Source organism: Pelodiscus sinensis, chromosome 29 (genome assembly GCF_052426305.1).
Source record: "Pelodiscus sinensis isolate ZL-2025 chromosome 29, ASM5242630v1, whole genome shotgun sequence".
NCBI classification, from domain to species: domain Eukaryota; kingdom Metazoa; phylum Chordata; order Testudines; family Trionychidae; genus Pelodiscus; species Pelodiscus sinensis.
This window is the reverse complement of record NC_143080.1, coordinates 5,480,703-5,493,145: the sequence shown is the minus strand read 5'-3', so window position 1 is coordinate 5,493,145 and position 12,443 is coordinate 5,480,703. Positions and strand designations below refer to the sequence as shown.

At 44.3% G+C, this 12,443-nt stretch overlaps 1 protein-coding gene across 3 annotated transcripts in view; it reads left to right on the top strand.

Annotated features, from left to right (window-relative positions):
* Positions 1-9,898: 9,898 nt before the first annotated feature.
* Positions 9,899-12,443, top strand: part of CCR7 (C-C motif chemokine receptor 7) — a 31,127-nt gene continuing 28,582 nt past the window's right edge. The window contains exons 1-2 of one of the 3 annotated variants that reach the window (XM_075911227.2): positions 9,899-10,073; positions 10,697-10,772. Coding sequence is in view for 1 of the 3 variants with exons in the window: in XM_075911226.2 (XP_075767341.1) it covers positions 11,977-11,986 (10 nt within the window). In the remaining 2 variants the exon portion in view is untranslated. Of the gene's footprint in view, positions 10,074-10,696; positions 10,773-10,802; positions 11,987-12,443 lie in introns of those variants that run through there. The other 2 variants (XM_075911228.2, XM_075911226.2) reach the window with 2 other exon arrangements.

The following is a 12,443-nucleotide window of genomic DNA, read 5'->3' as shown; positions in this document are numbered from 1 at the left end:
TGCGGGGGACCAACACCATTTACCTTCTGCCACACACACATCATCTCTACCCAGGGGTTACTAAGGCACTGGAAAACTTTACATTTTTGGCAGACAACTTATCAGTTAGCAGACAGGAGCACTGTATCTACTTCCTATATAAAAAAAGAAAATTAAATAAATATTAGACCCACTCAGCTCTCCCACTAACATAGTCTGACATTTTGTGGCAAGTCACTTAGCCATAAAATTGTAATGTACACTCTTAGGCTGTGTCTACACTGGGCCACTTATTCCGGAAAATCAGCTGCTTTTCCGGAATAAGCTGCGAGCTGTCTACACTGGCCCTTGAATTTCCGGAAAAGCAACGATGCTCTACTGTACAAAATCAGCCGCTATTCCGGAAAAACTATTCTGCTCCTGCTTGGGCATAAGTCCTTATTCCGGAACACTGTTCCGGAAAAGGGCCAGTGTAGACAGCCCAGTAGTCTTTTCCGGAAAAAAGCCCCGATCGCGAAAATGGCGATCGGGGCTCTTTTCCGGAAAAGCACGTCTACATTGGCCACAGACGCTTTTCCGGAACAAGGGCTTTTCTGGAAAAGCAGCCTGCTAATGTAGACGCTCCTTTTCTGGAAAAACTGAAAACAGAATAGTATTCCGTTTTAAGCAGTTCCGGAAATTCATGCCAGTGTAGACACAGCCTTACTTTGTTACTAACTCTGAGGAGAGAGACAGACCCCATCAGGCCTCCTGGGCTCTTCCTCAGCTCTGCGAAGGGAGTGGGATCTAGTGGGTTACAGCAAGGGGGCAGATACATTTCAGCTCTATATAAGAACATCAGAATGACCATAATAGGTCAAGTATCAGAGGGGTAGCCGTGTTAGACTGGATCTGATAACACAGCTACCCCTCTGATACTTGACACCATGCAAGGCACTGCATTTAGCTGTATGGAGTTGAAATCCATCAACCTCATGAAGAAACTTGCACAAGTACAGACAGATATAATCTTTCTCTCCAAATGCAAACAGGTGGACATCATACCAAATGGACTGAAAGTGAAAAATCCATCACGCAAAAGTATAAATGGACACAAATCAGATACTAGGAATGGCAATGTACAAAAACCTGTAGGAGAACATTTCAATCTCCCTGGACACACAATAGCAGATTTAAAGGTAGCCATCCTGCAGCAAAAAAACATCAGGACCAGACTTCAGAGAGAAACTGCTGAGCTACAGTTCATCTGCAAATTTGACACCATCAGCTCAGGATTAAACAAAGAGGCTATGTCTAGACTGGCCCCTTCTTCGGAAGAGGCATGCTAATTTCTAACTTTGGAATAGGGAAATCCGCGGGGGATTTAAATATCCCCCGCGGGATTTAAATAAACATGGCCGCCGCTTTTTTCCCGGCTTGGGGAAAAGCCGGAAAAGAGCGTCCAGACTGGCGTGATCCTCCGGAATAAAGCCCTTTTCCGGAGGATCTCTTATTCCTACTTTCAAGCGGAAAAAAAGCGGCAGCCATGTTTATTTAAATCCCGCGGGGGATATTTAAATCCCCCGCGGACTTCCCTATTCCAAAGTTAGAAATTAGCATGCCTCTTCCGAAGAAGGGGCCAGTCTAGATGTAGCCAGACTGTGAATGGCTAGCCAATTACAAAAGCAATTTTTCCTCTCTTGGTGTTTACACCTCCAGATCAGCTGCTAGAAGTGGGTCTCATCCTCCCTGATTGAATTTATCTCGTTATCGCTAGCCTGATTCTTGCCTGAATATTTATACCTGCCTCTGGAAATTTCTACTACATGCATCTGACGAAGTGGGTCTTTGCCCACGAAAGCTTATGCTCCAGTACATCTGTTAGTCTATAAGGTGCTTCAGGACTCCTTCTCCTTCACTTCTGCATAATAGGTCAGACCAATGGTCCATCAAGCCCAATATCCTGTCTTCCAACAGTGGACACTACGAGGTGCTTCAGAAAGCATGAATGGAAGTGGTAATCATCAAATGATCTACTCCTTGTTGCCAATTCCCAGCTTCTGGCAAAGAGAAGCTAGGGACACCATTCCTACCCATTCTGGCTAGTAGCCATTGATGGACCTATTCTCCTTGAACTTATTTTGTTCTTATTGGAACCCTGTTATGGTTTGGGCCTTTCTACCATCTCCTGTCAAAGAGTTCCACAAGTCAACTGTGAAAAAGTGATTTCTTTTGTTTTAAATCTGATGCCTATGTATTTGATTGGGTCAGCTTCTTGTGTTATGTTAGTGAAGCAATGAATAACATTTCCTTATTCTATTTTCCCACACCATTCACAATTTTCTAGGCATCTAACATATCCCCCTACCCTTTAGTCATTTCTTTTCCAAGCTGAAAAGTCCCTGCCTTATTAATCTTTCCTCGTATGGAAGCTGTTCCTTATCTCTAATCATTTCTGTTGCTCTTTCTTTTTTAGATGGGGTGACCAGATCTGCATACAGTATTCAAGATGTGGGCAAACAATGACTTTATATAGAAGCCATATGGTATTTTGTCTTATCTGTTCCTTTCCTAATGATTCCCAAAATTCTGTTAGCTTTTTAGTTTTTAAACGGCCACTGCATATTGAATATATGTGTTTAGGGAACTATCCACAACGATTCCAAGATCTTTTCCTTGAGTGGTGAGAGCTATTTTTGTATCTCTGAGAATTACATTTTTCCATGTGCACTACTTTGCATTTATCAACACTGAATTCCTTCTACCCCTGTGTTGCCCAGTCACCTGTTTTTGTGAGATCCCTTTGTAACTCTTTGCAGTCAGCTTTGGATCAGTCACTGTTCACCCCTTTTTCAAGAACATTTATAAGTTTAACACAGTAATCTAAATGCAAATTCTAGCAGCACGACATTCATTCCTACTCTTCCCTCCCCCCCCTTGTCTTTTAAGTGGAGTACCTGGCAGTGTTTTCATGATGGCCTAATGATCTCCAATGGAATGCCCAGCCTTTTGCTTTTTAATCACCCTATCTCCCTCTTTTCATAACAAATTCCCTGTTCCAAAGGCAAAGATGCAAGCAGCTCAAACTCTGTTGCATTTAAAAACTACCTCTGGAGTCAGAGCATGGACTTTAAGCAGACCTTAAGTATGAAATCCAGGGGTTCAAATTTGGGAAGGGGTGGCTACTGCCTCCCCTCACCCCCCAAATGGTGCCCTTGCTCTTTGGCCTTCCTACAGCTGCCAGCCTGGCAGCTTTGTCTAATGCAGCTATGGACAGTTCATATCATGACACAAATGTAAGAGTCTGAGAGTCACTTCTCTTGGCATGTGGGCATTGGGTAAATGTGCAGAGAATTGGCCAAGAGGTCTGCTCATCATAAAACTGCATGTCAGTGGAAGAAACAGGAAAGTCATCTGCTTTAAGCACTACATTATTCCTTAAAATCCATACTGTGACAGTTCCCCCCATACTTTATGAAAACTGGCTTGTGAATACAAATATGCAGAACTCGAATATGCTTTAAACAAAATACTCATGTAACCTATTCATTTTAATGTTACACTCTGCTGCATTTGAATATCCTGTTTTGGTGCATGTATCACCCTTGTATGAGAAGTTAGAAAGATGAAGGGTGAATCTGTTTATAGTTTTAAATGTGCTAACAAGAGCCATTACTGGCGCACAAGGTGTCAAATGGCTTGGTGATCAACGGAACAACTTTTCAACAGCCTTGAGTGTCCACAGATGGTTGGTCTAGAGCAGGGTTGGGGAACCTTTTTGGGTTGGGGGCTGCTGACCCACAGAAAAATCAGTTGGGGGCCACACACAAGTGAAAAGTTTAAAAAAAAAAAAAAAAAAGCAACCCCTACTGACGTGGCTCCAGGGGATACATGGTGTGCCTAGGAGAGCACAGCCTAGTATATTTTATGTGCTCTAGCCCTGCAGGCGGATAAAAGGGGGCTCTGGAGCACCATCTCCAGAGGGGGGGAACCTGAGCTTTGGGGGGCAGATCCTGGCAAGCCAGGGTCCGCATCCAGCCCCTGGGCCATGGGTTCCCTGCCCCTGGTCTAGAAAGACATGTGACCATACCACCTGATACTGGAATCCATTTTGAACCTGGTGTTTTTCCATGGGAAGAGGGGATCCAAACAAAAGATTCCTGCCCTGGGGAAGAGACTATTTAAGCAACGGGATGCTATCAGCACTTTGTCTTTGGCTGGCTTGGAAAATAGCCTGGCACATCATGAGAAGGCGCAAAAAACTCTGAACAGCTGGAGATCCAAATCAGAGTAACAAGTCTATGTGTCTGACTTGAAGCTTATACTTGAAATAAGAACAACTGTTCAGGGTAAGAATTTGACTATAACAAGTTTCTTACTGAATTAGAGCGAGCTGAGAGTTTTTGTTCATTTTAATTTACTAACTTACATTGATCTGGCTGTTTTCACTTGCAGCCACTTAAATCCTACTTTGTTGTACTTAACCAAAATGTTTACTGTCAGGTCCAGTGTAAATAGCTGTTACCTGGAGGGAGCAACCAATCTGCATCTCTTTCTTTTATTGATGAAGAGTATGACCATCCTCATGAGCTTTCTCTGTGTGAAACTTTTACACAAAGCAAGACGGATTTATTTGGGGGTTTCATCCATTTTGAGGGTTGGTTTCCTGAGTGCTGAGCCCTAGGAATGCATTCTCCCAGAGCTGAAATGTTTCAGAATCTGCAAGGCTCTTTACGGGGGTGATAACTCCAAATCTGTGCCTTGTCTGTGGGAGACCAGAGGATCTGGCTAAGAAGGCCAGGGTGGTGGGGAGCAGTGTTCCCCCTAAGCTCCATGCATGGAGCCCTGATCAACTGCCTGGGCAGAGTTGATTAATCACCTGTGAAGCTAGGCTACCACACAGCTTAGAAGGCATGCTGATCGGGCGCCCCAGAGAACAAAAAGGCAGACATCAGTGGCAATATTAGCACACTGGGGGACAATCCCAAGGGGGCATCTGTGACCGCACCACAGCACACATGCTCCATATAATCCCACGCCAGACTATTCTACTTAAAAAGAGAACTAAAGAGTAGGGAAGTAACATAATTGAAGGGAGGGAGGTGGATTCCCAGTGACAGCATGTGTGTGCCCTTTACACATGGCTGACCAACAGGAAATACAGAGTCTAATGGATTTGTGGTTAGCTGGTATTCAAAATCCTTCTGGCAAACTGCCTGACACTGTCTCTGGCAAAATCTGCTTATGCAGAGAGGCCCACTTCCTCCTTTGGGTGGTTGGGTGTCACTATAATAACCACATCATGAGATAATATTCAGCTGATCTTTTAGGATATCCCCTAAAATTACACCATGGCTGATGTATGCCCACTTTGCCCTGGCTTTTAATGTCAAGTATTCCCCGGAGCTTTCACTTCTGCTACTTTGCTTGTTTGAAGAGCATACTGGACCACTGTCTTCAGTTAAACTGATTTTTTCCAAGGATTTTTTTTTCGAGACGCTGTAGAAACAGCTTGAGAATGGGCAGGAATATTTACGAAATTAGAAGCAAAACTGCTGATGAGCAAATCCAGTGATGTGACATTTTGGCTCTTCTATGCGTCTGATTGAGCGTGGGGAATTTTCTGTACTTCTCGGGCATAGAAAGGGTAATTTTGTACATTGGGAGATGACAGGGTTGTCACCACAGGCTTCACTGCACTTTCATTTAGGGGGCAGATGGCAAAGACAGTTAAGTACCTCACTGTTACTGAAACTCAGTGGCTGTTGGGCACATAAGTAGCTTTCGAAATTCTCCCCCTCACTGCTTAGTGACTTGTTGATTTCCCAGTCTAGATTAATCTGGGCTTCCTTCAGTGGTTAGAGGAGAAATCTTCCCATTTGGGACAGAGGGCAACCAGGAGGGTGGGTGGTCTGGGCCCCCCTGCATCCAGAGGCATTCTTCCACAGTTCCTTAATATGTGGCCCTACAGAAAGGGCTGGGAGGTAGGGCAAAGCTAAGCATGTCCAAGGTTTGAGTTTGGCCTTTAGAGTTTTACTTGGCAAAACAAAACCGTGCATTTTATGAGATAATCCATGAAGTGCAATTTGGCTGATTCTTTGCCATTCAGTACCTGGAAATAAGTGTCAGTGAGCAAAAATTGGAATTTCCAGCTGATAGAAAATTCTGATAGGCCAATAGGGTTGCCAGACGGTTGAAACAAAAATACTGAATACACCCCCCACCCCGCACACACACACACACAAAAAAAAAAAAAAACAGGAAAATAATATGTTGAAGGGAGAACAAAGTTGTTGAGCAAAAAAAAAAAAAAAATTAAAATAAAACAGCATTAAAACAGCATGTCCCCTTTAAGAGTGAGTGCAGGCATAGGAACAGGGGAGTAGTTGAGCATTAAGACCCAGGGGAAGCCTTGGGGAACCAGGTAAGCATGGGGGCTGGGGTTGAGGAACTGGGGGTGCTGGGGGTCGGGACGGAGGGGTGGGGGGGAGGCCGGGCACTGAGTGTTTGTAGAGTTGCCAGGTGCCTGGCATTTTCACCTCCTGGCTGGGGAAAAATTCAGAAAATATCAGACATCTCATGTGTCCAGTATTCTCTGAATTTTTTTACCGGACAGGAAGCGAAAATACCGGACACCTGGCAACACTATAGGCCAAGGGGGAGTTGTGGAATCTCCATCACTGGAGATATTTAAGAGCTGGTTAAATAGATATCCATCAGGGATGATCTAGAAGGTCCTTGTTCCTGCCGTGAGGGCAGGGGACTGGATTTGATGACGTCTCAAGGTCCTTTTCAGTTTTATTCTATGACATTTCAACATGTGTTTGGGACAAAAAGTGAAAATATTAACTATTTTGTGGAGTGAAAAATTTGGAAGCATTTCCTTTTGAGTCAGATAGACAGATGCAGAGTAATATCTTGGATGGCACAGAGTCTCTTAAGAGGCTCGCTCAAAGGCCTTCTGCCATCATAGCCTGGCCTATAGAGAGCAATCTGGCTGGATTACATCTCCCATGATGCACAGCAGGTATTTGACTCCCATTATGCATCACATGGTTCAGTGCATCATGGGAGATGTAGTCCAGCCAAGAAATACAGCCCATAGAAGAGAATGGGGGCCTGAAATAGCTGAACTACAATTCCCCTGAGGCACTACAACATCCTAGGCAGATGCAATTTAATGTTGAACTGATTGGAAACAAAAATTTTTGGTTCATTGCAATAAACCAAAATGTTTCTGGTCAAGTTTTGGATTGGATTTATTTTTAATTTCCTGTAGAAGATTCTAATTTTGTGGAAACTGTGTGTTGGAGGGGGGTCCCACCAAAAAATCATTTTCATGAAAATTCCTGACTAATTTTAGAATTTTCATTGAATGAATTGTAATGCTGATTTCTTCTTTTCCTGCAGTCCTGACTGGAATTAATAATCAGCAATTCTAACGTGATATATCTGTCAGTTCCTGAATCCTCTCTCTCGTGTGGGGTTTTCTTGAAAAAAAAATATTAATTTGGATTTTCACGTAGCGCATTCTCTCTTCTCCTAACTGGCAGTGACTTCATCGGGTCAGAGTCAGGCGTGAAAAGTTTCTTATAACTTTGCATAATCTGAATTTCAGACGTCATCTTAGCACCTGTAATCATCAGTACTTTGAATTGCACCCCGAACTGGATAAGAAGTGTAAGCTGTATAGGCTCCTCCACTTGAGCAGAAGGTTCTGAGGAGCCTCCAGCCTGGAGATAAGCATCAGGTTTCTGTGGATTGAAGCACATTGGGGGAGGGCAGGCATAGCTCAGTGGTTTGCACATTGGCCTGCTAAACCCCAGGTTGTGAGTTCAATCCTTGTGGAGGGGATTTGGGGTAAAAATTTGTCAGGGATGGTACTTGGTCCTGCTGTGAAGGCAGGAGAGTGGACTCAATGACCATTCAAGGTCTCTTCCAGTTCTAGGAGATAGGCAATCTCCATTAACTCAAGAAGGGCCTGAGTTCCTGGGCAGGTCCCACTATTTGAAAAATGATAAGAAGCATTTTGAGCTAGTACAGTCATCCAGTAGCCTAGGAGCAGCAATGGACCATGCCACTAAGGACAGAAACAGATCTATTACCTCGATAAAGGGAACACTCATAATCTACCCTTTCCACCTTGAGACTTCCGTCAGTCCAAAGAACTAGTGTCAAGGGCAACAGAGGAATAGATATGACACTGGATAACCACACTCTTCCTTATCAGTTTTCCCTACAGAACATCCATCTCCAGACACCACTGGCAGAGGGACTACTGAAATCAGTCACAGCCAGACACTATCATCACCACTGGAGGGTATGTCTGCACTGCAGAGTTTTTTCAGAAAAACGGCTGTTTTTTCCAAAAAAACTTCTCATGCGTCCACACTGCAATCATGTTATTTTGAAAAAAATCAAAAGAACGGAGCGGTTTTTCCAACATTGGTAATCCTCTTTCTACGAGGAAGAAGCCTTTTTCCAAAAGAGCTCTTTCGGAAAAAGGCATGTGTGGACAGGGAAGAGGAGTTCTTTCGAAAGAAGAGGAAAAAGGAAAAAGCACAGGTGCCCTGGTGGCCACTCTGTCCGAAGTAATTACAGTTTAAATGCGAGAGAGCGTCCATACAGATCACTTTTTTGATGTGCTTTGGCAGTGTGGACGGTCTCTTTCGGAAGAAGTTTTTTTGGAAGATCTCTTTTGGAAGACCTTCTTTCGAAAGAAGCCTACAGTCTAGACATAGCCTGGAACATGAACCTTCCCAGAAAGGTTCTGAAAACTTCCACTCAGAGTGCAGCGGTGGTCAAAAAGGCAAATAGGATGCTAGGAATTATTAGGAAAGGGATAGAAAATAAGACACAGAATATCTTACTGCCCCTGTATAAAACTATGGTACGCCCACATCTTTAATACTGTGTACAGATGTGGTCTCCTCACCTCAAAAAAGATATTTTGGCCTTGGAAAGGGTTCAGAAAAGGGCAACTAAAATGATTAGGGGTTTGGAACAGGTCCCATATGAGGAGAGGCTAAAGAGACTGGGACTTTTCAGTTTGGAAAAGAGGAGACTGAGGGGGGATATGATAGAGGTCTATAAAATCGTGAGTGGTGTGGAGAGGGCTGATAAAGAAAAGTTATTTATTAGTTCCCATAATAGAAGAACTAGAGGACACCAAATGAAATTAATGGGTAGCAGGTTTAAAACTAATAAAAGGAAGTTCTTCTTCACACAGCGTGTTGTCAACCTGTGGAACTCCTTGCCAGAGGAGGCTGTGAAGGCTAGGACTATAATAGAGTTTAAAGAGAAGCTGGATAAATTCATGGAGGTTAGGTCCATAAAAGGCTATTAGCCAGGGGATAAAATGGTGTCCTTGGCCTCTGTTTGTCAGAGGCTGGAGAGGGATGGCAGGAGACAAATCGCTTGATCACTGTCTTCGGTCCACCCTCTCTGGGGCACCTGGTGCTGGCCACTGTCGGTAGACAGGATACTGGGCTAGATGGACCTTTGGTCTGACCCAGTACGGCCGTTCTTATGTTCTTATGTTAACCTCTTCCTCACTGCTTTATCTGTAAACTATGGTAAGCTGAACAGGACAATCCTGGAGAAAGGGTACCGAGGGACCAGTGTACCCATGCTCACAGATAAAAGACAGCAATAAAAGCCCAGTAGGGTTTTCTGAGCTAGTGGTCACCAACAAAATCTCATTTGGGGGGGAGAAAAAACCTCATGAACATGGCTGTTAAGCAACAGGGGCGGTAAAATTTTGAAACTTGAAGACAAAGAGCACATTGTACATTGTTATTTTTAAAATTTCTCTCCACGCTTTGCAGAAAGTTATTTACATAGATTCACTCGTCTCTGACAACCTACAATTTAGCCTGTAGAAGCAGCAGCTTTGAAGGCAACCCATGATGAGCATACAGGAAGCTGCAGAAGAAACTGCAAACATCTGGCTGACAGTTCCACTCTCATTGGTTTTGACCGCAGCTAGCATCCCTCTGTCTTGATCCTCGGCATTAAGCACAGGTTAAGTCCTAAATATCTGGTCACAGTGCTGGGGATGAGAAGAATGTGACTATTCTGCCAACTCTACTTGCTCCTATGTACAGTAAAAGTGTGTAAGTCAAAACCTTTGTACCTACCATTTCTAAGTATTTTACCTAACCCTACAATGTGGTTTCCTCTTCAGACCTCGTTCCAGGAAAAGGTACCCAAAAAAAGTGTGTGTGTGTAAGGAGGGGGAGGGGAAGGATATTTCTCTCGTAGGTAGCATACCTGCTTCTACATGTTGAGTAGTCAAAAGAAAAAGTATCAGACTCAGTTGCTAAATGGATCTATTGCAGAGTCCTAAGACTTCAGCTCGTCTGAGGAAGTGGGTTTTGCCCACAAAAGCTCATTATACTATATATTTTTGTTAGTCTCTAAGGTGCCACGGGACCACTCGTTTGTAAAGTTACGGACTAACATGGCTACCCCTCTGAGACTAGAAAAATATGGGAGAGAAAGAGCAAGTGACTCACAATATAGAGGTGTGTGCTAAGAAAGCCACATGTGAATTTTGTATCTTGTCCCAAGTGAGGACTGTAAACCTCACTGAGGTTTACACACTTTACTATCTTTTGACTTTTGTGTGTTCTGCACGTGTCTTGTGCCATATCTTATAAAAAAAAAAGCTGCTTTACAAAGTTTGCACAGAAATGATTGTGAATAATATTTTTTCTTCTCCCTCACTTACCATTAGTGGAAAACTTGCAGGATAAAACTTTTGAATTTGCCAGCATAACGGTTCCAGACATTGGACTCAGTTCATCTTTGGTGTAAGTATATTAAAGTCCATGGGGGTCGCACCCTCGTTGTAATTGGCCCTTTCTGTGTGAGAGAGAACTAGCCTGGGATTGACAGCTTGTGTTACCTGTGGATGAGCACTTGGGCAACCTCCCAGGAGAGATTCAATGCCACCCAGCTGATTAGCCAAGTGTCCAGAGCCAGCATCGTGTGTTTTTAGTAGTGGTGCACCTTGGTGTGCATAAAAAAAATTATTCCACACATGAGTGGGGGGGCAGAAATAGAGGGAACACTGATGATCGCTGTTGGAAGCCAAGTCTCTTCAAGGAGCAAGTGATGCAATCCAGCATGGGCAACTGAATGCAAAGTTCTCACTTGCTTCACCTTTGCAATGTGCCTGATAGGTAACTTGAAGAGACTCTTTCCTCATGCTCACTAGTAGGGGTTGGAAGTTCTGCAGAGACAGCATGTTCAGTGGCTACCTTGCGTCTCTCCTGTATACTGATACGTCTTGGAGGAAATGGCCATAAAGGAAGAATCTGGCCAAAGGAGGCATGCCCCATCCTTCACCATCCAAAACTCCTGCAGCAACACTGTCCCGCAAGGAAGTGTTGAGGAAACTGACCTTTGGCCTTCTTGGAAAGGAATGAGGAATCTGCGATTTCTCTGAAATACCTGTACTGATGCAGAAGTGAGGACGGAGCAGGGGAATTGCATACACCCGGAGCCTTTCAAGACAGATTGTGTGTGGCGAGATATTTATCAGGTGACGGTGCAAACCACAGAGAACTAATGAAAGGAGGAGGAGGAAACGCCTTTCCTAGCTTGGAAGCTGTTGAGCATTTAGAGACAAGGAGCAGAACGTACAGCGGTGGCGAAGTAACCAAAGAGCAACAAGCCCTCCCCGCTTAGAGACAGCCCCCTCCTTGCGCACCAGCGCAAGGGCAGACTTTTATTTCTGGGGAAACCTCAGCTCCCGGCGACAGACTTCCTCCCGGTGCACTTCACCGTGTGCTGTGCTCCCCTGAAAGGCACAGCTCGGTGGGGCAGGTAGGAGGAGCATAAGCTAAATCACAGCAGTGCCAAGTGTGTCATGTGCTCCTGTAGTGGGGAAGGTATAAAAGTCAGAGTTCCTTAAATGCGACCCTTGTCAAGAAATGCTTCCCTCTGACACGGCACTGGAGTCTATGGTGCTTTCACTCACCCTGAGACTGTAACACCAGCAGAAGTCAGACCATGGACAGTGGTAAGTGCTTCTCCTCCATCCTTTGGCTAAAGATACCCAGATACTCGTTTTCATCTGCCCTCTTCGGGATGCTGCTTGTGTCATTCCAAGTGATGCTGAGAGGGCTGGGCATTCCCTGGAAATATTTCTTTATAAATGTCTATTTCAAACATTGGTTTTAAATGGTTTTAATTTTCCTCCCATCTCTCTAGCCCGATTGTAAAAACTACTTAATTTTCCTCTTTTTAAATGAGAATGGATTCTTTCTCCCGAGTGTGGCGTGGACACACTCCCGTGATTAGAGCAGGGGACTCAGCGTGCGGAGGTTTGGAGTCTGTTCCTGGCTCTCCCACGGACTCCCTTGTGCAGCCTACAGTGAGTCACCTCCTCTCTCTGTGCCTTGATTTCCTTATGGCTGAAGTGGGGATCATTTTTAAATGGTTCCCTCTCTCAGAGGGGCTCTGTTGGTGAAGGTCTA